The following is a 25,000-nucleotide window of genomic DNA, read 5'->3' on the forward strand; positions in this document are numbered from 1 at the left end:
AGCTCGGATGGATTCAATGATTGCCGGAGTGCCTCCCTCTTCTCGACTTTCAATGTCATTTACATATAAATGACTGTCGCGAGTCACCTAAAAACAAACAATAAAAACAGATAAAATAATGAATGTGTTGTCTCTCCTTGCAACCAACACTACTTGAATAAAGTTTGGTTGATTTGGTATAAAAACTGATAAAAATATATTTAGATATTTGCAAAAAATTACATCATTTTTATTTTTACAATTTAAGGTGCAATAATATGACGAAGAGTTTAGGAGAGAAATACGAACGAAAGCATTTTAAGGCGAAAGTATATAACGGACGACGACGACGACGACGACAACAAAAACAACGACGACGACGACGACGACGACGACAACAACACCACCACCACCTATATAAACTGTATCCCCCTCCCCCAAATCAAAGAGTACCAGCCGAGGATGATACCACACAAAATAGCTGTGAGTGTGAAGTGTTAAGGAAGATGGAAAAATTGAGGGGGGGGAGAGAGAGAGAGAGAGAGAGAGAGAGAGAGAGAGAGAGAGAGAGAGAGAGAATACCTAATACAGAAGACCGAAGACGATTTGCACAAACTTTATGCAAAAAATAATCCAAACACCGGCACACATTTCACAAACATACAAGTTTGCTGTGATTAACTTTGCATTCAAAACATTGAACAAGTTGACAACGAATTGAAAATATATAAAACCTTCTGAATTATTCGAAATTATAGGGAGGTAACCCTATTTACTAAAAAGTAGTTGTAAAAACGCATTTTTTTTACTCATGATTACTCGAATGTTTTGTTTAACAAAAATTACAATATCGTCGCATTTTACATTTTTGGTTGCTAATGTTATAAAACTTTATTACACTAGTTAAAAAAAATCAATTTTTCTTACAATTATGGTGAAATAGAGTTGCCTTCGGGACAAGATCACAGTGTAGTATCTGTTCTTCAGATGCTGCAGTTGCTGCACTTCAATTTCTTGCTCTCTATCAGTGGAGGAGAAATCCTTCACGACTGAGACAATTTTTATTTTTGTCCCTTTTCTCCACGTTAAAAAACCACCCTGGTGTCTAACTCTGTCCCGTGGGGAGGCATTGTAAATAGGAACAGTCCGTTTATTTGTTCTGCATACATCGAAATTTGCCATCGGCAGGGAAATGATACAAGGGAAATAACTCGTAAGATACTAAGAACTACATGCATATTTCGGAAGCCGAGTTATCTCCCTTATATAAATTGGATGACAGAATTCTGAAGGTCTGATAAGGAAGTGGGATACAAATTTGTTATATATGATTCATTTAAATATTAATCATAGTAGACTTTTCTTTTTATAAAATGTAAAGAAATGTTGGTCATTATACAGTATAAAAGACAAATATATACAAATAAATGTTACCAAAGGCAAGATAAGTTACTCTTCTACTTACCGGGATAAGATTTTTTTTGTGTTTTAACTTATTTTGAAGCGCTTATTTACTTTGAAGCACAAGCAGTACCTAGTCTTTGAAAAAAGTAATATTGAGTCATCCGTTAGAACAAGAAAACAAAAAATGGCTAACATAAGACATCGTCTGGGGAGTTTCCATAATCGCTAAAAAAAAAATGTCACATGAGCATTTATTGGGTGGGTTTCTACAAGTATTTCGTTTAATTTTCGATTTTTGATCGATTATCGATACTCCCCAGATAACCGTCTGATATCAGTCATTCTTTCTTGTTCTAACTTAAAACCCGGCACTACTTGTGTTTTAAAGTAAATAACCGCTTTAAAATAAGTTAAAACACCTAAAACTTATCCAGCTAGGTAGAAGAGTAATTTATCTTGCCTTCGTTTTTTTTTTAACGAAGTTTTCGTTTGGTTGTCTATACAGCATGCAAAACGCTCGAAATCTCTATATAAAATTAGGTATGTTTATATGTTTTTACATTTGTATATACAAGCTCAATTAGTAAACTAATGAACCGATCATTATGAATGTTTGAACGCGAGGCGTAAGAAGTCGTGATTGTATTATGCAAATGGGATAAAAATGGTGGTTATATTTTAATAATCAGGATTTTCAGTTATATATATATATATATATATATATATATATATATATATATATATATATATATATATATATACACGTTTTGTTTTTTATTACCGTTTTATCTGTTCAGTTACATAAGTTTCGGTTGCCGAACCACATTTACGCATCCAGCAGCCTCGTTCCTCCCATCAATCCATATACTCCAGTCTATAGCTAAATAATTTTACTAAATACAGCCAAATCTTAAAACCTAAAATTGAAATTGCTCCCCCTTCCTCCCCTTACCCCTCCCTTTTATCTCCTCCTCTTCCCCTCCCTATATCACTACACCTTCACCCACGCCTAGCTGAATTTACTACCCCCCCACTACAATCTAATGTATTTTAAACTTCAAAACTTAATTATTGTTGATTTCCGCCCCCCCCTTATTTTCTCTTCCCCGATTTCTTTTTTCCTCTTTTTTTTTTCTCTCGTATTTTTTTTTTCTCTCGTATTTCTTTTAAAATCGTTCTTCCAAATAATAATAGCCATTTCTGTAAGGTCTGACGAGGCTGCTGGATCGTAAACATGGTCCGGCAACCGAAACATATGTGACTGAACAGATAAAACGGTAATAAAAAATAAAACGCATATTTGCTCTGCAATAATATTGAGCACTCTCTTCATGTTTTACTAATTACCATTTTTACCATATATATATATATATATATATATATATATATATATATATATATATATATATATATATATATCTGTGTCTGTGTGTGTATGCCTCACGTGAGTTCTTTAATGATGCGTTAACCTCATTGCCTATTTCGGGTCTCATATCATATCAACTCGGACAGCAACCTAGACTTGACTCCGGGCGTACCAGATTTTTTTTTTTTTTTTTTTACAAAGGCGTCACCACAAATCAAGGTTCGCAAGCCACTCGAGGATAAGGGTTAATGAGCGTACAGTAGTCAATGGGAAAATGTCGTAGTAATCGTTTGTAGTGGAAATTTGGTAAATTGGATTACTTAAGTGGGTGGGTGGCTCGTCAAGAACTTGGTAACGTTGGACTTGAAGATTACGATATTGTAGTCCGTTAGAAAGCAGGCAAACGGAGCAGAGTTCCACAGGCGTGCAGTTCTAAGAAAGAAACTTTGTTCATGGAATCTACGCTTAGGCTTAGGCACAGATAAAGAGTGGGGGGATTATTGATAATGGTTTCAGCTAGACAAGTGTTTTCTGTGAAAGCCAGGCCAGGGATTGTCACATTATCATCCACGTGTGCCATAGTAGTCTCTTATGCGTAGAATCATATATTTTTCTCTTCGTCGAAATTGAATATCTAAAATGCTGCTTTGTTTATACGGTTCGAGTTCGAACAAATAAATAAAACTCGAGAAATGAAACACAGATAAGAAAACTAGAAAAAAAAAAAGAAAAAAAAAAGAAACGAAACTGCCGAGAATGTAAATACTGAGGCGGAAATGTTTTCATATTAGAAATCAAACAATTCAATAATGCGGTACCCCTCACCCCCGTGAAAATTGTTAGTAATACTGCTCCGACGAACTACACACCCTTGTTCCCCTTCGACGTAAATACCCCCGACAAACGCGACAAGCAGCCAAAATCCCCCTCCCCTACACAACAGAAATCCCTATATATAAGAAAGCCTTCCACTTTAATACTTTCTTCGCAAGAACTACTAGACTTTGGAATTCCCTTCCGGGTTCCGGCTTCCCTGACTGTACTGACATGCAGAAGTTCAAGTGTAATGTAAACAAACATCTACATAGTACCTATACAAATTATGTCCCAGATAGTAGCCTCCTACATCAAAGCGGCAGCGGCACTGTGCCTTATTTGGAGTGAAAATGTCAAAAAAAAAAAAAAAATACTTACATACAAGACAGTTCCACCCCCGACATTGGTAGGAACTTCATTTCGGAACATTTTCTTCTTGGCAATCAACAAACCTAGGAAAAAAAAATGAAAGAAAAAAAAAGAAATTCCATTTATATTTACTGTGTGAAAAATATATACATATAACCCCCCCACTAGTAATAGATAAATATATAATTTAATGAGAATATGATTTTGCAATTGTAATTTATCAGATGAGAATCGTCAAATGATATATTGAACAAAAACCGATTGAAGATGAGAATCTATGTGTAGTCGTCGTATTACTCGTTAAGTGAACAAAGGAAAACGATCGGATTTACATACCTGGAGTTCCGGGGCCTCCGAGAAATTTATGCGGGCTCAGCATCACAGCGTCTTTTGCACTACAACAATCAAAAGGAAGAGTGATAACGTGTAATACAGTCACTGATGAGGTTATGTAACACAGCGTCTATTGACGCGTGTGGCTAAAATATTAGCAACAGCAGCATTCGCCGTTAAAGCATGTATGCAAATTAGCAAGTGTGCGCGAACTTGCATCACGAGAAAAATAAAAGGAAAATAACAAAAACTGACAGCACGTGGTCGAGCAAAAAAAAACAAAACAAAAAAAAAAAAAAAAAAAAAAACAGGAAAGAAGAAAAATACGTCCGGGGAAGATGAACGTATTAACACGAGGGCGAGAAAGCGTTGGCTAAAGACCAGCGCGAGGTGGCGAGGAGACAGAGACTTTTAAAAAGCATACGTGTGTGCGAAAAAGACTTAGGCAATATAATGAAACGTGTTTTTTTTTTTTTTTTTGAAAAACCACGAATAAACGTATTTCATTTGCACTTTAAAAAAAATGCCGAATTGAATATTTATTTCAGTTGAAAAGGGTTTGAAGTTGATCAGCATTTTATTTAAGGTTTTGTAAAAAAGCGAAATATGTTAATAAGATAAAGGTAATATAAAAAATGTGTTGCAAATATTTGTTTCTGTAATTTTATGTGTCTTTAAAGTTTAATATCAAAAGTTTAAAACAATGGAATGTATTTTAAAACTGTTTTGAGGTTCGAGATTATTATTATTTTTTTTTGTTATTCATTAAACATTTTACACAGAATTTGAAACTTATTTCAGGAAATGAGTGCATCTCATAGTCAAACAGAAGATTGAATAAGTGAAATTTGTATTAAATTATAAGAAAAAAATACCAACTAAGTTTAGTAGTTTTGATAACACGCAGATAACAAATTCAAGACTCTTGCTCTATCAACTGATATAACACCCTCTTTCCGACTCTTATTTTGTAAGCGCAGAAATGTTTGAAGAAAATACTTACGCTTCTTTCGATGGATTCATATCTATTTTTAAATAAGGTCCTGCAATGTAAAAATAGAATAGAATTTTTAGTGCAAAAAAAAGAAAAGAAAAAAGAAAAAAAAAAGAAAAAAGAAAAGCAAAATAAAAACAATTAAAAAGAAAACTGCAACTTATTTGGGAAGCTTAATTTTAAATTTGGGCTTATACCTTGGATTTAGGCCTAGTCATTGGCGATTTTATAAAGGTTCATGTTTCCAACCATGCATCTTGTCTCGTGTGATCAGTTACTTCTTTTAAAGAAAAATGAGTGGAATATACATCACTCCTCCTCTCTATAATAAAGACCAATATATATATATATATATATATATATATATATATATATATATATATATATATATATATATATAGTAGAAATACCCGTCGTTGACTGGGTTCAAAAACAGCCTACAGAAAATGGACTGCGATTGATGAAAGTATGATAGGTTATGAAAAAGAGGGGGTTGTAAAGAGATAGGTTTTGATACTCCAAAATTTTACCCCAAGTAAAATATGATGAAAGTAAAGATAATTTTCCCGAAAATATACTTTTTTATATCAACTTTTTTTCCATTCGTAACTAAGAGTCACCAACAAAATGATGTTTCCTTACAAATAGAAAATGTTACATATATAATAATATAAATATACAAGAAATAAATGTTACCATAGTCAATAAAAGTTACTTTTATGGTGGAAAAGTTCATTGGTTTGTATTTTTAAGTAGTTTGTAAAAAAAATTATTTTTTTAATTCACGAACCGGTTTAAAAAAAAATCAAAATGGCAGAGACTTTGAAATGGAGAGCCCCGTTTTCAATTTGAAGGAGGGGCACCTGAGCATTCTGTGTTAACAATTTAAGAGAGTTCCGTAAACGTAGGGAATATTTATAAACATATTTTAATGTTTTCCATTATTTTGTGCTTGATTATGGCATATATATATATATTATATAAAGATTCATTAAAATAGATATCGCCTCAAATTTCGTTTAAATTTCGGTTCGCTGAAATTATTTCAAGTAAAGAGCATTAAAAACTATTTAAAAAAAAACATGAACTGAACTCTTATTGACTATAGTAACATTTGTTTCTTGTATATTTATTTTTTCGGGTAGTCGTTTGTTGGCTTTTCTGCTATACACTCTTACTTAATAATATCGACGAAATATCGAAAAACAAAGAAACAAAAACAGTTTTGAAAAATAATGAAGCTTTACTTACTTTAGTAAAATAATCCGAAACAGCAAAAATGTGATATTAAAAAAGTAAACACGTAATTACTTTAGTTTTTTAAAGCAAAGAATCGATATAAATATGAATAAGAAGAAAATGGCGCCCTTTTCAAGCAGAACAGCTTCGTTTCAGTTTTACAGTATTGAACGGTGTAGTATTGTGCCGTCGGATTCAGGGTTGTATTATTGTAATGTAAAAAAAATGCAGAAAGGATTGTAATCAACTGAATTCCTTCTAGTACACTGACAAAAAAAACGTAAACAGATATATAAATAAAAATAAAAAGGTTATGTAAATGTTTTAAAAAGCCACGTAATCACGTGAGCAGGATTTTTTCCTTCTTTTGACACGATAACAAGTAACGTTCTTATTTTTTTATTATTTATCTATTTTCGAAAGAGTGCCACGTGCAAGTGGAGAAGGAAAAAACAGAGTTATGCAAAATTTGTGTCGAGAATTGTCTAAAGTTCCAACATTTTTTTTGGCTTTCGCTTTAATATCGCTTTAATAAGAACCTGAATTTATGAGGTGAATTTATTCGACACAATATGATTTTACTAAAAAAAATAAAATAAAAGCTAACGTGAATTAAGATTAAAGTTCAGGTTTTATTGTGGACCCTCACCCCTTTTAAAAAACCTTGTTAAACTTTGTGACATATTTACATTCTATAGAGGTCAGGCGCGAACGAACACCCAATAATTTTATTTTACCATATTTCTTCAAACTGAAACATAATTATTAAAGTATACTTACGCAAATAGATATGAAAAGTCTTTGTTAAAATTTGTGCCATATTTCCATGGAGTACAGGCGCGAACGCAGACCCCACAATTTTATTATACCATCCCTATTTAAGTTGAAACATACTTATCAAATATTCTTATAATATATTCTTATAACAAAGTATTCTTATATATATTCTTATAACATCTATATCAAAAACCTTTGTAAATGTTTTTTATTCATTTTTTATTTCCATACTTTGGGAGCCAGGTGCGAACTCAGACCCCACAATTTTAATGAACAACCGTTCTGCCAGATCAAACATACCCATTCCTGATCCTCGATACATCTTCTATCATTATATGTAATCAGTTTTTTAAAAAAAGTCAACCATATAGGAACCTATTCGTGACCACATACACACACATACACACAGACGTTCAGCTTTATATTATTTATTTATTTATTTTTTTTACACAGTGATCACCACTTATCAAGGCCCGGAAGCCACTCTGGGATAAGGGTTATATATATATATATATATATATATATATATATATATATATATATATATAATGTTTCATATATATATATATATATATATATATATATATATATATATATATGCGTACTAGTGTTGGGACGATTGATTTGAATCTGGGGTTCGGAAAAATCGACAAATTTGGGAGTATCAGAAGCAGTATCGAAATCAGTATCGAAATCGAAAAATGCCAAAACAATTCTTTTAACTGTGTTTTTTTATTTGATTTTGTTTAAAGCAAAATCCTCCATTGCTGGTAATAATGATAAAATATTTATTGATTTTAAATTACTAGTAAAGCTAAAATCGATAGATCACCCTCCACAAGTGTATTTTTACGTTTAGGAAAATATCTGCATATATTTAACATGTTTTTTTTTTTTTTTTTTTTTTTAAATACAGAAATCAGGGAAAATAGCAACTCTATTGTAAAATATTTAGATTTATATGTATCGGAATCGGGAAAATATTGGAATCGTCCCATCACTAATATATATATATATATATATATATATATATATATATATATATATATATATAAGAAATGTAAAAATACCAGCGGTGGTTGACGTTATGTTTTGAGATAAATAGAAAAACCGAATGAAATTATTAAAATAATCAACGTTTCGTCCTTATTTCAGAGGAAATCTTCAGGATAATTGAAGTAAAAATGCAAGAAAAGAAAAAGTCATAGATCGTACGAAAAAGAGGACAGTTTTTGAATCCTACCACATATGTTTGTCCTTCCCGACATGGGTAGGATTCAAAAACTGTCCTCTTTTTCGTACGATCTATGACTTTTTCTTTTCTTGCATTTTTACTTCAATTATCCTGAAGATGTCCTCTGAAAGAAGGACGAAACGTTGATTATTTTAATAATTTCATTCGGTTTTTCTATTTTTCTCAAAACATATATATATATATATATATATATATATATATATATATGAATATCCATCCAGTCATGTAAAAGTAATGAACGATGGATGAAACTATTTCTATTGGTCGAGGAAAACAGAAAGCAAATAGCAAACCATTCATGAAAATGAAAATAAATCCTTTACTTTCCTTTTCTGTTTATTTCTTATTGTATTAACGACGAGCAGCTTTAAAAACATGATTTAACTTTCCAGTTTGAGACGTTTTCTTTCTATCTTATTTTTCAATCTCATAGATTTACTTTACATTACTTGATATGAAAGCTGGAACACTGGCGACGCATAATTTTTACTCCTCATTTTCCATGGAGTGTGTACACTCGTTTGATACGAATATGACCAGGACATCTATCTTTGATGCAGAAGAATTTTACGAGGGCGTTCCAAAAGTAATGCCTCCTATTTTTTTATTTTTCGCCCGAATGGATTAGAGGAGATTACAAATTGCATTGTTATGATGACTGAACTTATGCATTCATAACCTGAAAGTTTCATCTCTCTGTTGCAAATATTGACAGTGCGAGACTCTAAGAAAGCAACCCATGTCATGGACATGCGTCAGAAGCAGAGACACGTAAATGAATTCCTGCATGTCATGGACATGCGTCAGAAGCAGAGACACGTAAGTGAATTCCTGGCAAAAGTGCTTTGAGCATGGTGGTGACTGTATAGAGCAATAAGTACTTGTGCAGAAAAGATCGCTCGTTTTAATTGTATCACTCCCGTCTTCGTAGCGCTTTAACTATTTGATTAAAATAAAAAGACATACGTTAACCAACGTCTCATTTTCTAAGAATTTTTCCTATATAATCACACAAAATACATGCTAAAAATATTCCCCAATCCCCAATTTTGGGATTGATTTATATATATATATATATATATATATATATATATATATATATATATATATATATATATATATATATATATATTATATAAATAACAATCAATTCTACTAATTATTCGTAATTTGCAATTAACTCACCAAAATGTAAAAGTTGTTGCAGCAAAATAAATAATAATATTTTCTCATAGTTTACAATTTATTCTATTAAAATGTTTACATTTTCTTGACAGACTCCCGCCTTACAAATGCAGTCGACTCCCCAACCCCACTGAAGCGATCAAAAGGCGGAACATCTGCTAACTTCAATTGTATGTCTCGCTCTGTTGCGTTTTTCGATCGATGATGTACCACTTTTTTTTTAAAACGCATTCTCCAAATCGGTACACTTCAAAATACAATCAATAAAGCACTCATATTTTCATTTTTGTCTCAATCTTGAAATTACCAAAGCAACCACAGTCGCACTCCAAACGCGACGTCTACAGTTGACCTATATCTTGTTAAGTTGTTGGTTATAATTTTATTTACTATCCTGCATGTTTTTGTCATCGCGATGAGGCAATCTCGTTACGTCTATCTATCTATCTATTTATCTATCTATCTATCTATTATATAAAAGAAGCTTTTTGTGTGTGTGAGTTCGTTTCCTATGAACTCCTAAATGGCTGGGCCGATTTTTTTAAATTTCATACAAATGTATTTTATGTGTCTGGCATTAAATAGCTTTTGTTTCAGAATGTCTTCTATAAGTATTGATAATCGAAATAATCCGATTGAAAAAGGAACAGACGATTTTCAAAGTGAACACCTTATACAGCCTAACATCACAAGTGCATTTGAGAAGTTTTATTACCGCACAAGCAGAAAGGCCAGGCATATAAAATCACTAGTAGATTCCTTGATATGACAGAAGTGTGTTTGAAATGAATGCGTCTGTTTAGAGCGAAATTAAACTATGATACTTGAATTTTTTATTTTAAACTTTAATTCAAGTCATGGTCATCGCACAAGTACAAAGGCCCGCGTATAAAATCAACAGTAAGTTCTTTGATATGACAACTGCGCGTTCGAAATGAATGTTTCTGTATAGAGCACAGTTGAACTATGATACTTGATTTTTGTATTTTAAACTTGCTGGTCAATTCCCTACATAGTAAACCTACAAATTATGTCCCAGATAGTAGCCCCCTACATCAAAGTAGCACTTGTTTGGTGTGAAAATGCAAAAAAAAAAAAAAAAAAAAAATTCAAGTCATTATATATAAAAATAATTTTATAAAATCAGCAATAATTTCTCTACCGTGCAATGTAGACTATAATGTATTGTGAACTAAGTCACTGTGGGGAGTCATGTGGAACTTCCTCCCGATGCACTGCGGTGGGTCCCTAACAAGAGCAAGCAATTAATCGATTTATTTGAAAAATGGGCGATTTCAGCGATTTTGATAACACTAAAAATATGGAAGTGTGAAACATTCGTTTATCATCATTCAATCCCGGACAACGTCTAGTCTCCCTGCTAATATATATATATATATATATATATATATATATATATATATATATACAGACTAGTGCGGGTGGGGTGGGGGCGCTCAGCTTTGCCCGGTCGTAAAAATACGCTTAAATATGATATTTTAATTTGTCCAGATTTCGTATATATTATTATAGAGTCGTGATTAAAAAAAAAAAAGTATTTGGATGCCATCACCTAGAATCGAAATCGAAACTGTAGCATTCAAAGCTGGTGACATTACCACTGTACCAACGTTATACGCATGTGAGCTGATTAAAAATTAAAAATCAAAAATAAACTAAGATGAATGTACAAAATGTATGACGATTTTTTTTTTATTTTGAACCATTTTTGACTTCTTAAAGACAATTTTAATCAGTTAAAAATCCATAAAAGAACGGTTCATAAAAAATCCAATCATTTGAGGCCCCTAACGCTGCTCTGCGACCTTTAGTTTAAGAAGAAATGGAGTTAAAAAATATGGAGACAGACGGACAGAGAGACATATAGCCTTTTATATATTAGACTAGCGGGGGTTGGGGGCTTTGCCTGGTCGTAAAATACGCCCAAATGTATTTTAATTTGTCCAGATTTCGTATATATTATTATAGAGTCGTGATTTCAAAAGTAAAAAAAAAAAAAAAAAAAAATTTCGTATATATTATCATATCGTGATTTCCAAAGTAAAAAAAAAAAAAAAAAAAAAATGGGTGCCATGAATTAGAATCGAAACCGAAGCATTCAAAGCTGTTCACGTTACCATTGTACAAACGTGATACGCCTATGAACTGCTTAAAAATTAAAAATGAATTAAGATGAATGTACAAAATGTATAAAGATTTTGAAAATTTTGACCTATTTTTTTTTAACCCTTTAAAAACAATTTTAACCGGTTAAAGATCCATAAAAGAACGGTCTGCAAAAAATCCAATCATTTGAGGCCCCTAGCGTCGCTCTGCTACTTTTAGTTTTGGAGGAAATAGACATATAGCCTTTTGTATATTAGGTGAGAGATGTTTTGCGTATTAATAAATTTGATTAATTGATTGCTTGAGAGATACATACCTGCCGAGGCGTAGTCCCAAATGGAATATCCTTTGTATTTGTGTACAAGTTTGGTGACACTTTCCGTATCCGTCATGATCCCGGTGACATTACTGGCCGCTGACAGCGTTGTGATGATTCGGTATCCGCGTTCACTGTAAGACTGCAACAGAACAACAACAACAATAATAATAATAATAATAATAATAATAATAATAATAATAATAAGGGATAAACGGAGGATAAAACTTGGGAAACTGTTGCATGACCATATGCTTCAAAGACACGCAAAGAAGGACATCATCATCATCATCATCATGACGGGCTCCTTGCCCTTACCAATATGACTCTTCCTCTCCAGAGTTTCCTGTCTTCCATCAGCTGCCTCAAATCTTCAGGTTCACAGTTGGCGTCGTGTGTTATTTGCTGGATGTACGTGGATCTAGGTCGCCCTTTGCTTGCGCGTCCGTGTCGTGGAGTCCATAGCAATACATCACTCACCAATTCATGCTTGCACCTCAGACAGTGACCAGCAAATCGTAGGCGTCTCTCCCTGGTGGTATTAGATATGGCAGGTTGGTTGCCGTAAACTTACAATATTATCACGGCGTTTCGTTTTTGAGTTAGGCCTCAACACTAAAGACGTGTATTTTATTTATACTTAGTTGTAGCTACCCGACGTTACTAGGGAGTAAAAAATAAATAATAAAACTGACTGACATGTTTACGAAGAAATCAAAATTATTTTTGGTGACTTTTAATTTCGTAATTAAATTATTTTGTGAAATATTTTAAAAAATCATTTTAGTACTTAGACTTCCATCCAACGCGGACGTAGCCGAGATTGAACTCACTACACGAGTTTGTAGTGTAATTCAAATCTTGTCGGTAGTTGAATACTTGATGCTTTGCCTAGGCTTTCAAGAGTATTTTTTTTTCGTGACGCCATCACTAGATGGGGTCCCTACCACGGCTTAAGAGAATCCCATCTACCCTCGAGAGAAGGATAGATTGCGCCAGTTTCTCAACCTGGTATTTTACCTCGCGGTACATACAACGCCTCGCCTTCCCATCTCACTGGCCAGGCTCAACGTTGCTTAACTTCAGTGATCTGGCGAGAATCGGGTGTTAACGTGGTTGTGCCATATACTTGGACTTAATTGATTATTAATAACGAAGAAATAATAATGCACTATTAATGTGGACGCGGAAATACACACACATCCTTAAAATTGAATAATTTAATTACTAATATATATTATTTTTATTTTTTTTTTAAGAAATTATGGGGGAGAACTCTGTATAATTGTATACAATAAGCTCTCCTTTATCTGCTTCGGCGAGCAAAGGAAAATGTTCTCACTAACAAGTTTCTTAGCCGAAATAAGTATTTTCAAAAAGAAACTAAAGCGAAAGAAAATATATTCGTGTCAATAACATATTGGAATGAAAAGCGAAAAAATAAGTTAATCAGAATCAAGTATCGATGTGTAAAACGGATTGCTATTTTGGTATGATTTTTAAAATACGACAAGATAACGTTATATATTAGTTTAGAGTATTGAAAATTGTCGAAGTAGTGAAAAAGAATAAAACTGCGAAGAGATAGCAAGTGAACGAATCCAGCTCGTGGTTAAAAATTATAAGGTTATAAGAAAGTTTAAAAGTTTAAGGTTATAAGAAAGTTTATAAGAAAGTTACAAATTATAAGGTTATAAGGTCATTATATATAAAAATAATTTTATAAAATCAGCAATAATTTCTCTACAGTGCAATGTAGACTATAATGTATTGTGAACTAAGTCACTGTGGGGAGTCATGTGGAACTTCCTCCCGATGCACTGCGGTGGGTCCCTAACAAGACAAGTTTAAAACAGTTTTTTTTTTTAAATATGTAAATAATTTCTTTTGAAAAAAAGAATCTTTTAAGTTCAATTCTTCGGACCGGTTTTGAAACATAATTGAAAAACTTACTTTCAGAACGTGTTCCAGATTTTCTTCGTCAATTTGACCGTTTGATTTTTCCAGAATCCGTCGGCTCTGAAATGGAGAAACGAAACTGATTCTTATCATCAATATGAGCGGCAAATATGCTTTCTGCATCTTTTTGAAATATGAACCCGTTGATCCGTTCTGCCTAGGAATCCTTTTGGTTTTAGTAACATTTTTGAAATTCTTTGCTTTTACCATTCCGATGCAAACAAATTAATTCTAGTTCTACCCAAGTTCAACTACTAACGATCATTACGATGTTGTCCCAGTGACCACCGTAGACTCATTAATCCTTATCCTCGAGTAGCATTTGGTCCTTGATAAAGGATGACTCCCCTGTAAATTTTTTTTTTAATTCTGGGTTCTTATTCAAAATTCGACTTAATTAAAAAAGCAAAATGACAGAAAACTCTTCATGGTGTACGTATTTGTCAGGAAACGAAGACGATTCCAAAAATCACATGAATTGATCAAATAGTTTTTTTGCTTTTTTTTAAATAGAAAAACATTTTTAAACAATTTTTAGCAATTTTAATAGTAATTGTAGCTATTGCAAGGCTAATGTTGATCTCGATAGTTCGGGTTGAGTTGTCCCATCTTATTTATAAAATGTGACCGATCAAAAAAATATTGCGTCTTGCTTCGTAATAAAATTTGATTTCTTGATATATATATATATATATATATATATATATATATATATATATATATATATATATATATATATATATATATATATATATGAGTACCTACCTACCTACCAGCTTTGGAGTATTCTGCTGAATAATAAAAACTTTTTGTAAATTTCTATTTTACATCTCTGTTCTTCTTAATATATATATATATATATATATATATATATATATATTTTTTTTTTTTCATTACTTTTGGTTTCGGTTTCAATTCACCCAAGTCATATGGATATATATTTTTTATTTTTGAAATCGCAACTTTATAGTATATAAAAATCGATAGAACATTAACTCTCTCGTTCTCTTTCAGTGGAGGAGAAATCCTTCACGACTGAGACAATTTTTATTTTTGTACCTTTTCTCCACATTAAAAAACGACCCTGGTGTCTAACTCTGTCCCTTGGGGAGGCATTGTAAATAGGTACAATAATATCAGAGCGTCTCCATTTACACTGAACATCTACAGAATGCCAACATCAATATATTACTTATGAATGAGTCCCCTGTGGAATTTTCACAGGTCCCGCTAGTATTTTATTAATTTTGATTTGTGTCCAAACCATTTTGGTTTGGTATATCCATTGCAGGGAGAGATATATGAGAATGATACGACGGATGCGTAAATAGAGTCTTAAAGAGAGACTCCGATCTGGTGTACCCAGATAAAGATTAAATCTGGACAGTATAGGTAGACGTGTTTAGAACAGGAGATTTCGTTGGTATAACCACATTGAAACAATGGTTGAGAATTCTTGAATTAGGTGTCGAACAATTGAGGCAACAGATTTTGTTGGCGAGAGTAGGCCAAGGAAAATAGGGGAGGAAGTGATAAGTATGGACTGGAGAAAAAACAACAACAACAACAACAACAACAAACAAAAACAAAACAACAACAACAAAAAAAAACAAAAGCAAAAAAACAAAAACAAAAACAAAACAAAAAACAAAACAAAAGAACAAAATAAATAAAGACATGACCTGAAATAGATTAGCTTTGAAGTCACTTTTTAAAAGCCGCCCAGCATGTAAAAAAGGTGTAAAACCGTTTATGATGATGCTGACAACCTATCAACTCTTCAGTGATTATGTAATGACGAAATACAATGCCCGTTTTAAAGGTTTTTTGTATACAGTCATTTGACCACAAGTTGCTATTAAAAAATTTTTTTTTTATCTAAGACTGGAATGAAGTTGTGTATTTTAATCTTTTTTAAGGATATTATACCTAAATTACCACAATCGACCCGACAAAGTTTGAACTCGGCATATCCGTGTCTGTTAGCAGCAACGATGTCCACTAAACCAATAACACACCACGTGAATTGTATTTAGTGAGAATGTCTTCAGTTAAATAAATAAGAAAAATAAAGAAACTTGAAAATACTGAACTTACCTCAACTCCAAGTTCTTGCCAAGGCAGACTGTTGGAATGATGTTCATATGGACCGAATAAAACAACCTATAATAATAATAATAATAATAATAATAATAATAATAATAATAATAATAATAATAATAATAACTAGCAAAACCCGTGGAAATTCCACAGTAGTTGAAAACTTTTAAACACATTATAAATAAAATGAATAAAAAAATAAAAGAAAACAAATAACGACGAATTTAAAATAATTTTTAACGAATTCTTTTTTTTAAAAAACCTTTTAAAGCTAAAAAGAATTGATTTTAAAATTTAGTTTTTTTTCAATGAAAATTCAACAAACACATTTTTTTCTGAATATTTTTATATAAATTATAAAGGAACAGATGTAAATTCATTTTCACATTTTTTTTAATTTTGAAAAGAAACTAAAATAAAAAAAAACTTACAGTCTCCTCTCAACATCTCAACATGGATTTTTAAAAAAATTTAAAAATAAAACAGCCAATTTGAAACCGTAAACAGACAGCAACATCCTGTTTTTTTTAAAAAATTTTTTGGAGAGGAAATGGTTTTCATGATTTTTAACTGATAAAGAGCGACTATAAAGGGGAGTAATTCGTTTCTCATTAATTAATATTTGCAATGATGATTGCTTTTGTGACACTGGACGTACGTACGTACGTAATAATAATAATAATAATAATAATAATAATAATAATAATAATAATAATAATGATGATGATGATGATGATGATCTTAAAGAACTCGGTAAAAAAAATTAGGGGAAATCAGAATCAATGAGACGACTGAAATTGTACATAGTAATGCTGAAAACATCTTACGGAAAATCCTCGAATGCGGAAACTAATCCACACGAGCTACAAACGATGACCTGCCAAGCTGCAGCAAAAGTAAAAGCCAAAGATCGAGGAACACAACAGGGAAACCAAGAAAACTGAAAATCGCAGAATTGTAAGTTAACTCTCCTCCCCACCCCCAATGGTAGTGTTGGCATAGACTGGCGCCACACCGAATAGCCGTGAAGGATCAAGGAGGATGGAAAGACCGAGGAGGCACCCATTGTATGAGTGTGAAGAGGACTGGGATATTAGGGAGGCCTATTGCCACCAAAATTCTCGTGAAAAACTATTGTCATTGCCAGCAAGAAGTCAACGACAAGCAGCTGTCCCGATAATGCAAACACATTTGCAAAACATATCGAAAAAAGGTAGAGAGTAATAAAAATCTGGGGAGATTTGTCACTGAAGCTCCAGCGAAAACCACCGTTTTGTTGTCAGCGAGTTATATCTGATGATAATCTGCGTTAGAACTTCTTCTTCTTCTTCTTCTTCTTCTTCTTCTTCTTCTTCTTCTTATTATTATTATTATTATTAATAACAATAATATGATGATGATGATGATGATGATGATGATAATAGATGCACTACAGTCTTGATTATAAAGGATTAAACAGAATTTAAACCAGTCATTTACGCCTCAGTTATGACCGTTTCACTTTCCGGTCTATCTATGTCGAAACATCAGGAGTACTTAGTCCCGAAACTCCCTTCACATTTCAACAGATGATAACCTCTTGCAGAAGCGAGCTCCAAGATACTGCTTGAATGTTTCAGCTCACCTCTCTATCATCCGGAGCAACGCCATGTCTGTTACGATGTCATTCCATAAAGTCTAAAACTTTTCGTGTGTATTTTCTAGTTTCTACGTGACGTGCAGATTATTATTAGTTTTTATTTATTTAGAAAGCTAAATTCTATTAGTATAGTAGTTCGGTATATGATAATACGTGAACGTAATTCATGTACGAACTTTACAGATTTTGAAATGAATTGTTCTAAAATCAAATAATGTCCCGTCGACTAACACAGTATATATTTAAATAAATACATTTAGAAGCGCTATGTTCGTTTCATTAATTTGAAGAATATTAAACTGACAATAATCGTTTATAAGACAACAGAGAATATTTATTGTTTTAAAAATAATTAAATTACTAGGAGAAACAAAGAGACAGTCATTTTATTTATTCACTACGACCTTTCTCTGTCGAAAAATACGCTTAAATATATTTTAATTCATGCAGATTTTGTATTTATTATTACAGAGCCAATTCTTTATTGAATATTACATTGTATATAACATATAGTGCTGATTTCAAAAGTTAAAAATAAAAATGACTTGGATGCCATCAGCTAGAATTGAAACCGAAATATTTAGTGGTCCAGCCGCGGCCCCTACCGTTTCAGCTATCGATAGAAAGATAAGAAAGTTTTAAAATTAAACCACTTCAAGCTATGAATGAATTTGCGCATACGCAAAAATATTAATAAATATGTCGGCAAGTGTAAATGAACATTTTGCATTTCAACTTGTCAACATATTTCTGTACGCGTCATTCATCCATCCAAACAAAGATTTTACTTGTTGTAAACCATCCTTGGTGTATGATTACTATTTCCTGTTAATTTCAGTGTTATGTGACCAGGAGTTTAATAGTTTATCGGTAAACTATTTTCAGACAGACATGCCTGCACACACATATACATAGATCTACTGTTCTATTCATGTAGATTTATTTAAAGAATATCTAGCTAAAAACTGAAATTAGTTTCACCAAAGAAGACAGACTCATTTTTTTCTTAATAGTATTGATCTTAACCGATATCTATTCTTTCAAAACCAATATTATTATTAACAGCAAATTATACAGATTGATGTCAACAACACAGTGGAATTTCCGCGGGTCCCGCTAATTAATTATTACTTTGGATTGAAGAAATTATGCAAATTCAAAAGCAACCCCCCCCCAAAAAAAAAAAACAAAAAAAAAAAAAAAAACAATTAAATCAGTCACCGTTTTTTCTTTTTCGTCTTTCTGTATATCAAGGCCTCCAATAAGTTTGTGGATAGCAGCTGTGCATCCGCTACCCGTAAATATCACAACATCCTCATCGGAAGCATTCACGCAATCTTTTATGATTTGTCTACAAAAAAAAAAAAGAAAAGAAGAAAAAACAACATAAAGACAAAAGAAAAAAATAAACAACTGATGTTTTGCGGAGTCTGTACAACCTAAACCGTGTATACATCGTGTATGTTTATACGTGTGATCCTCTGTGTTATGTCGTTTGGTCTATTTACAGTTTGTTGTGGGTGTTCATGCGTGCGCATATGTATAACAGGACAATAAAATTTCTAACAGAGCGCGGACGCGCGTATAGCAGCTGTTGACTGAGCTGACGTCACGGCAAGGAAAAAGGAAAAAAAAAAAGATTATAAAAAAGAAGAACGTGTGTGCAGACCTATGATCATGTTAGAGAGAGGACAGAGATAATGAGCTGAGAGCGACAGGTTTGAACGAGACACAAGACATTCTTCAGGAAAGTACCAAGAAATAAATATCTGTTGTTTCAACAAAAACAAAAAAAAGTGAGTCGAGTCTTGGTTTCATGGCGACGGTTTCTACATGTAAACACATGTGTAACGTTACACATGTAAACACATGTGTAACGTTACAAAATAAACGATTATTTCACAACATGACGGATAACATTGTCGATGTAAAAGACACATACCTTTTCGTTTTGTGACCAGTTGCGGCAGCTCCTCATGTTGATACGCTGTAAAAATTCCTTCTCCAAACGTTAACGCGCGAATTATACTTTCTTATGCATAAGTTATTTATTTCGCCTGGATCACCTTTGGAGTTGGGTATGCTCACAGTTATCTGCATTTCGCCAAACTTTACCCTGACCGCTTCCACCGGCGTTCAGACTCCAGTATCCACCCGATCTCTAACCCAGTCTAGCTAACTACTCTCCTTTCTCTCCTGATTAACGTGTCTATATTACAATCCTTCCTTTGTTACTTCCTGGCGTCTTCACTAACTCATCTTTATTGTTTATGTTCTGGTAACTGTTATCCTAACGTTTGCTTATTGTAAAATATTTAAGATAAATATTTTATTATTCTAAAATACCTAATCCGTTTCGATAACATTCTTCTTGCTATTCAAACATTTTTTTAATTTACAACCATTCCTTTTTGTTATCGAAATATTTCTATTAATTGACAATCGCTCACGATCAGGCTACCAGGCGTTTTCCGGGACCAACAATACCACACGACTAGAATATTAATATATAACTAGATGTTAAAGAAAAGACCCTAACAATTGATAGTTCGACAAACATTTTCGATCAACGTGATTTTAAACAAAGAAATGGTGTGTAATCATTTTTTTTATGTAATGGGTTGATTTTAAAATAGTTACGTGTAAGGGAAGTACTGTGTGATTAGTTCTAATTTATTTATTTTTTTATTTTTCTCCTTATATATCTATAGGGAAAAGAGGGGTGGTTGGGGATAGCACCAAATGTTCGTGCGTTTTTGGAAAGTAACTTGAGTGCTATATCAGCTGTAAGAGAGGAAGAGGATGAGCGTATGTGTATGTGCGTCACACACACAGTGCCTCCAAAAGGAGAGTCCGCATTTGCAACTTTTTCAAAAACTACAAATTTAAGCTGAATTGCATGTAACTGTTTAAACAGCCTATACCTCATTTGCTTTGACTTTTATTCCTCTATAATTTTACCTGTTCATATTTGACTTTTAATTGAAGTATCCTAGTGTTCACGTCAATTTCCAAAATTAGCTTGAAATCGAGAAGGCAAAAAGAAAACGCTGCACAATGGAAAAATAGTTATTTAAATGTAAATTTAATGAAACACAAATACAACAGGAACACAATGAACTATTTATTATTTAATAGCATAGCCATTCTGCAGTTTGAAAGCCAGCAAATTTTGGACCATTCTCTTTAATTAGTCTGCGATAATACTCCAGTGAAAGGGCATCCCACGTCTTTTTAATTTTTGTCCAAAGTTCTTCCAGATTTGAAATATTTTATCATCGCGTAGCTGTTGCTTGATGTAATGCCATACGTTTTCGATAGGATTGAAGCCAAACATGAAATATCTTGCTCTTCAAGAAACCTCTTGACGTTGCCAGCTGTGTGAATAGGAGCATTATCCTGCATGAAGATGAAATTATCATGCAAATTCCGGCCAAAGTAGGGTAGAAAATACTCAGTCAACATATTATTGTAGTTGGTCGAATTCGACCTTGCAAGCGAAGTTTAGGCCCTGGACCATTGAAACTAATAACTCCCCACACCAAAACTGAACTTCCATTAACTTGCAGCATTGAAACTGTACACTTAGGATTAAATTTTTTCGTCCTTCTTTCAACAGACGTACTGCCTACCATAATTGTCTAGCCTATTGAACTTGCTTTCGACGCTAAAAATCACTTTCGGTCAATATGAAGAGTCATTCCCCATTGCATCCAGACGACGCTTTCTGTTCTTTACAGAAATCATTGGCTTGCGTCTTGGAACACAGCCTGGCAAATTAAATTCGTTCAATCTGTTCTTCACTGTAGAAGGTGAGCACTTTTTAACGATATTACACTGTTGTTGGATTTGAGGAACCGTTTCAAATCTGTTTCTGAGGCTACGGATCTTGACAGCATTGTTTTCCGTGTAAGAAGTAACTCTAGGACAACCAGATTTAGGGACATCACGAACACTGCCGGTGTTTTGGTGCTTTTGCACAGTCATTCGTACTGTTTTCTCATCACATTTTAATCTGCGGCCGATTCCTCGACAGGATAAACAAGAAAGGTGGAGATTAATGAGCTCCTGACGATCACTAAGGGAGATTCGAGGTCTATAGACTAAATGTTACCTTGTATAACCTAGGAACAATAACAATTACGATTAAAGATTCTAAAAAGTTGATATTTTACGATTAGAAATGCTAAAAAGTGGATATTTTACGATTAGAGAGGCTAAAAAGTGGATATTTTACGATTAGAAATGCTAAAAAGTGGATATTTTACGATTAGAAATGCTAAAAAGTGGATATTTTACGATTAGAAATGCTAAAAAGTGGATATTTCAAGCTGGTTTTAAGCTCATTTGTTGCTGTGGAGTTTTTTTTGCCTTCTTGATTTGAAGTTAATTTTTTTAAAATTGACATGAACACTAGGATACTTTAATTAAAAATCAAATATGAACAGGTAAACTGATAGAGGACTAAAAGGCGAATATAATGAGGTATAGGTGGTTAAAACAGTTACATTCAATTCAACTTAAATTTGCAGTTTTTGAAAAAATGACAAGTGCGAGCTTTATTTTTAGAGGCACTGTAAGTTGATAGCAAGAGAGAGAGAGAGAGAGAGAGAGAGAGAGAGAGAGAGGAGAGGGCGAGGTTGTGGAAGATTAGGAAAGTGGAATTTGAAAAGTGAGTGTTTTAGTAGAAGAGTAATCTGGCCAAACATCAAATGCGTGTGCACTCGCGTCGGCATTCCCCGGTATGAGTGTCAACAAACTAAGCTCTTTTTAACCGGAGAAATGATAAACATTGGAAGGTGGAACGTCTAGAGCTGCACAAGAACACGTCAGGCCCAGCCTTCCCAAGACTTTATCGGTCTGATTTTGGTATGAAGTAATTACCCAGAGAAGCGGCTGATCTCATCACAGTTCTTTCCATATGTATGCCTATTTTATAAATAAAGATTGCTTAAAATAATTACGTATACAACCATAATTAAGATCAACCTTCATCGAAAGCGCTCGACATATTTCTCTCTCTCTCTCTCTCTCTCACACACACACACACACACACACACACACACACACACACACACACACACACACACATATATATATATATATATAAAATAAAAATAATATATTTTTGGATTTACATTTTTGGATTCTACCGTCATTGGATAATTTACCTTTCACCATACTATCCATTCACGTTAAATCACCTTTTTCTTCACCATATTCCCTCTGCTTCACATTTTGTTATCAAGTAAGATTACTTACTTGCAATTTCATCAAATACTTTTGTATGCAAAACCCAATCCCGCATTTTGCTAATTATTACCCTCTGATGGGAAGTAAAGTATTTCTTCGAAACTCCACGGATTAAGGACTATCTACCTATTAAAGTGTTTCCTTTTCAGATTATCTATGCTTTTAACTCTTTTTCAAAGTGTTTTTTAACATATTTATTAACTATTTTCTCTTACATATATATATATATATATATATATATATATATATATATATATATATATATATATAACAAGAGAGAAAACTCATATATTCTTCAATTCTTGCGGATTTAGAATTTTCGGGGATTACTTAATAATGTTTCATATTATCATTTATTTTGATTGAACTAAGTAATTAAAAACAATTGTAGAGAACTACTTTATTATATTGCTAATAACATGGCGAAACAATAACATATGACTATTGGCTAAGCAGAATCAAATTTTAATTTGTCAGCTTAAAATCTATTGGGGTATGACGTTGAAAATCCGACAAGAAAATTTTATATGTGTTAACGAAATTGGAAATTAAAAGACGTTTCAATTATACCAGTCATCATAGGAGCAACTGGGCTTATGAAAAAGAACTTTAAAAAGTACATAGCAAGCATACCCGGTGAACCAAGTGCAAGTGAAATACAAACGATTGCACTGAAAGGGACGGCTAGAATCCTGAAAAGATCTCTTGGTTGGACTCACTAAAATAGGGGTAAATGTCAGACATCTGGTTGGATGTCCCATCCCCTAGAAGAAAAAGTTTAAGAAAAATGGAAAAAAAAGCTAAAAGATATAAAAAATAACCTTACCTGGCTTCATCACGGAACTTTGTCGTTTGACGAGACACGATACTGGTTGTCGTGTGTGTGTTTCCGTAGTAAGGCCTTATATAGCTGTCAATGAATTTCTCTATGTACTTCATGGATCTGAAGTTGAAATAAAAATCATGTTAATGTGATAATTGTAGCTTCACACAGAGAAAAACAGAAAAGCTGCGACAATCGTCAAGTTAACTGAACAACAAACGTAAACCGAACGATTCCATTTACCACGAACAATAGGACGAACTGTCCTGTCCTTGTTTTATCGTTATTTTCATGGCAGATGCTCGTCTGAACTCCAATCTCTGGTCCCCCCTCGCCAATCTTTCACGAAAAACACCCGTCTAGCTGAATCCACTGTGAAAAATTTCCCCCACTCTATATCTGTGCCTAAATCAAAACGCGGATTCCATGAACAAAGCTTCTTTCTTAGAACTGCACGCCTGTGGAACTCTGTTCCGTCTGCCTGCTTCCCTCCGGACTACAACTTGGATGTCTTCAAGTCCAATGTTAACAAATTCCTAATGAACCGCCCCCTTAAGTAAACACTTCAGCAAATCTCCTCACTAACTTAATGTACTTGCAATAACCCTTATCCCTGAGTGGCTTCCGGGCCTTGATAAGTGGTGATCACTGTGTAAAAAAAAAAAAAAAAATACTGTCGATGCGACCCGCCACGGTACCAAACAATTCCGTCGACACAAGACCGATGAGGAAGACCGAAGGTACGGTCGAAAATATGATCTTTATAAAATATAAGTTTTTTTTGGAAAAAAAATCCCTTATATTTTAAAAAAATTATTTTTCAAAATAACACTTTGTATTCCTGCACGTCACCAAATAGAGAAAACGTATAAAGAATAGATATAAACTTTTATACTTTACGCATTCATTTATATATATATATATATATATATATATATATATATATATATCAATGAGTAAATCGTTAACAAAGCAAAATTTATCAAAATAAGAAAAGCTCAACACTATTAAGGGGAGTAAGAACAAAATAAAATTAAAGATAAGGAATAAAAGTTATATATAACTT

General features: G+C 32.9%; 1 protein-coding gene across 15 annotated transcripts in view; it reads right to left on the bottom strand.

The window, feature by feature from the left end:
* Positions 1-25,000, bottom strand: part of LOC145252749 (putative cysteine desulfurase) — a 601,560-nt gene that overhangs the window by 33,819 nt on the left and 542,741 nt on the right. For all 15 annotated transcript variants that reach the window (XM_080112624.1, XM_080112626.1, XM_080112623.1 and 12 more), the window contains 9 exons: positions 23,938-24,054; positions 19,080-19,209; positions 16,217-16,282; positions 14,114-14,179; positions 12,161-12,302; positions 5,271-5,310; positions 4,271-4,329; positions 3,944-4,017; positions 1-87 (listed from right to left, as the gene is read on the bottom strand). The exon at positions 1-87 is cut by the window's left edge and continues 24 nt beyond it. In XM_080112624.1, the coding sequence (XP_079968750.1) occupies positions 1-87; positions 3,944-4,017; positions 4,271-4,329; positions 5,271-5,310; positions 12,161-12,302; positions 14,114-14,179; positions 16,217-16,282; positions 19,080-19,209; positions 23,938-24,054 (781 nt within the window). The remainder of the gene's footprint in view (positions 88-3,943; positions 4,018-4,270; positions 4,330-5,270; positions 5,311-12,160; positions 12,303-14,113; positions 14,180-16,216; positions 16,283-19,079; positions 19,210-23,937; positions 24,055-25,000) is intronic.

Source organism: Euprymna scolopes, chromosome 29, assembly GCF_053919585.1.
Source record: "Euprymna scolopes isolate OS-2025 chromosome 29, ASM5391958v1, whole genome shotgun sequence".
In the NCBI taxonomy this organism is placed as follows: Eukaryota; Metazoa; Mollusca; class Cephalopoda; order Sepiida; family Sepiolidae; genus Euprymna; species Euprymna scolopes.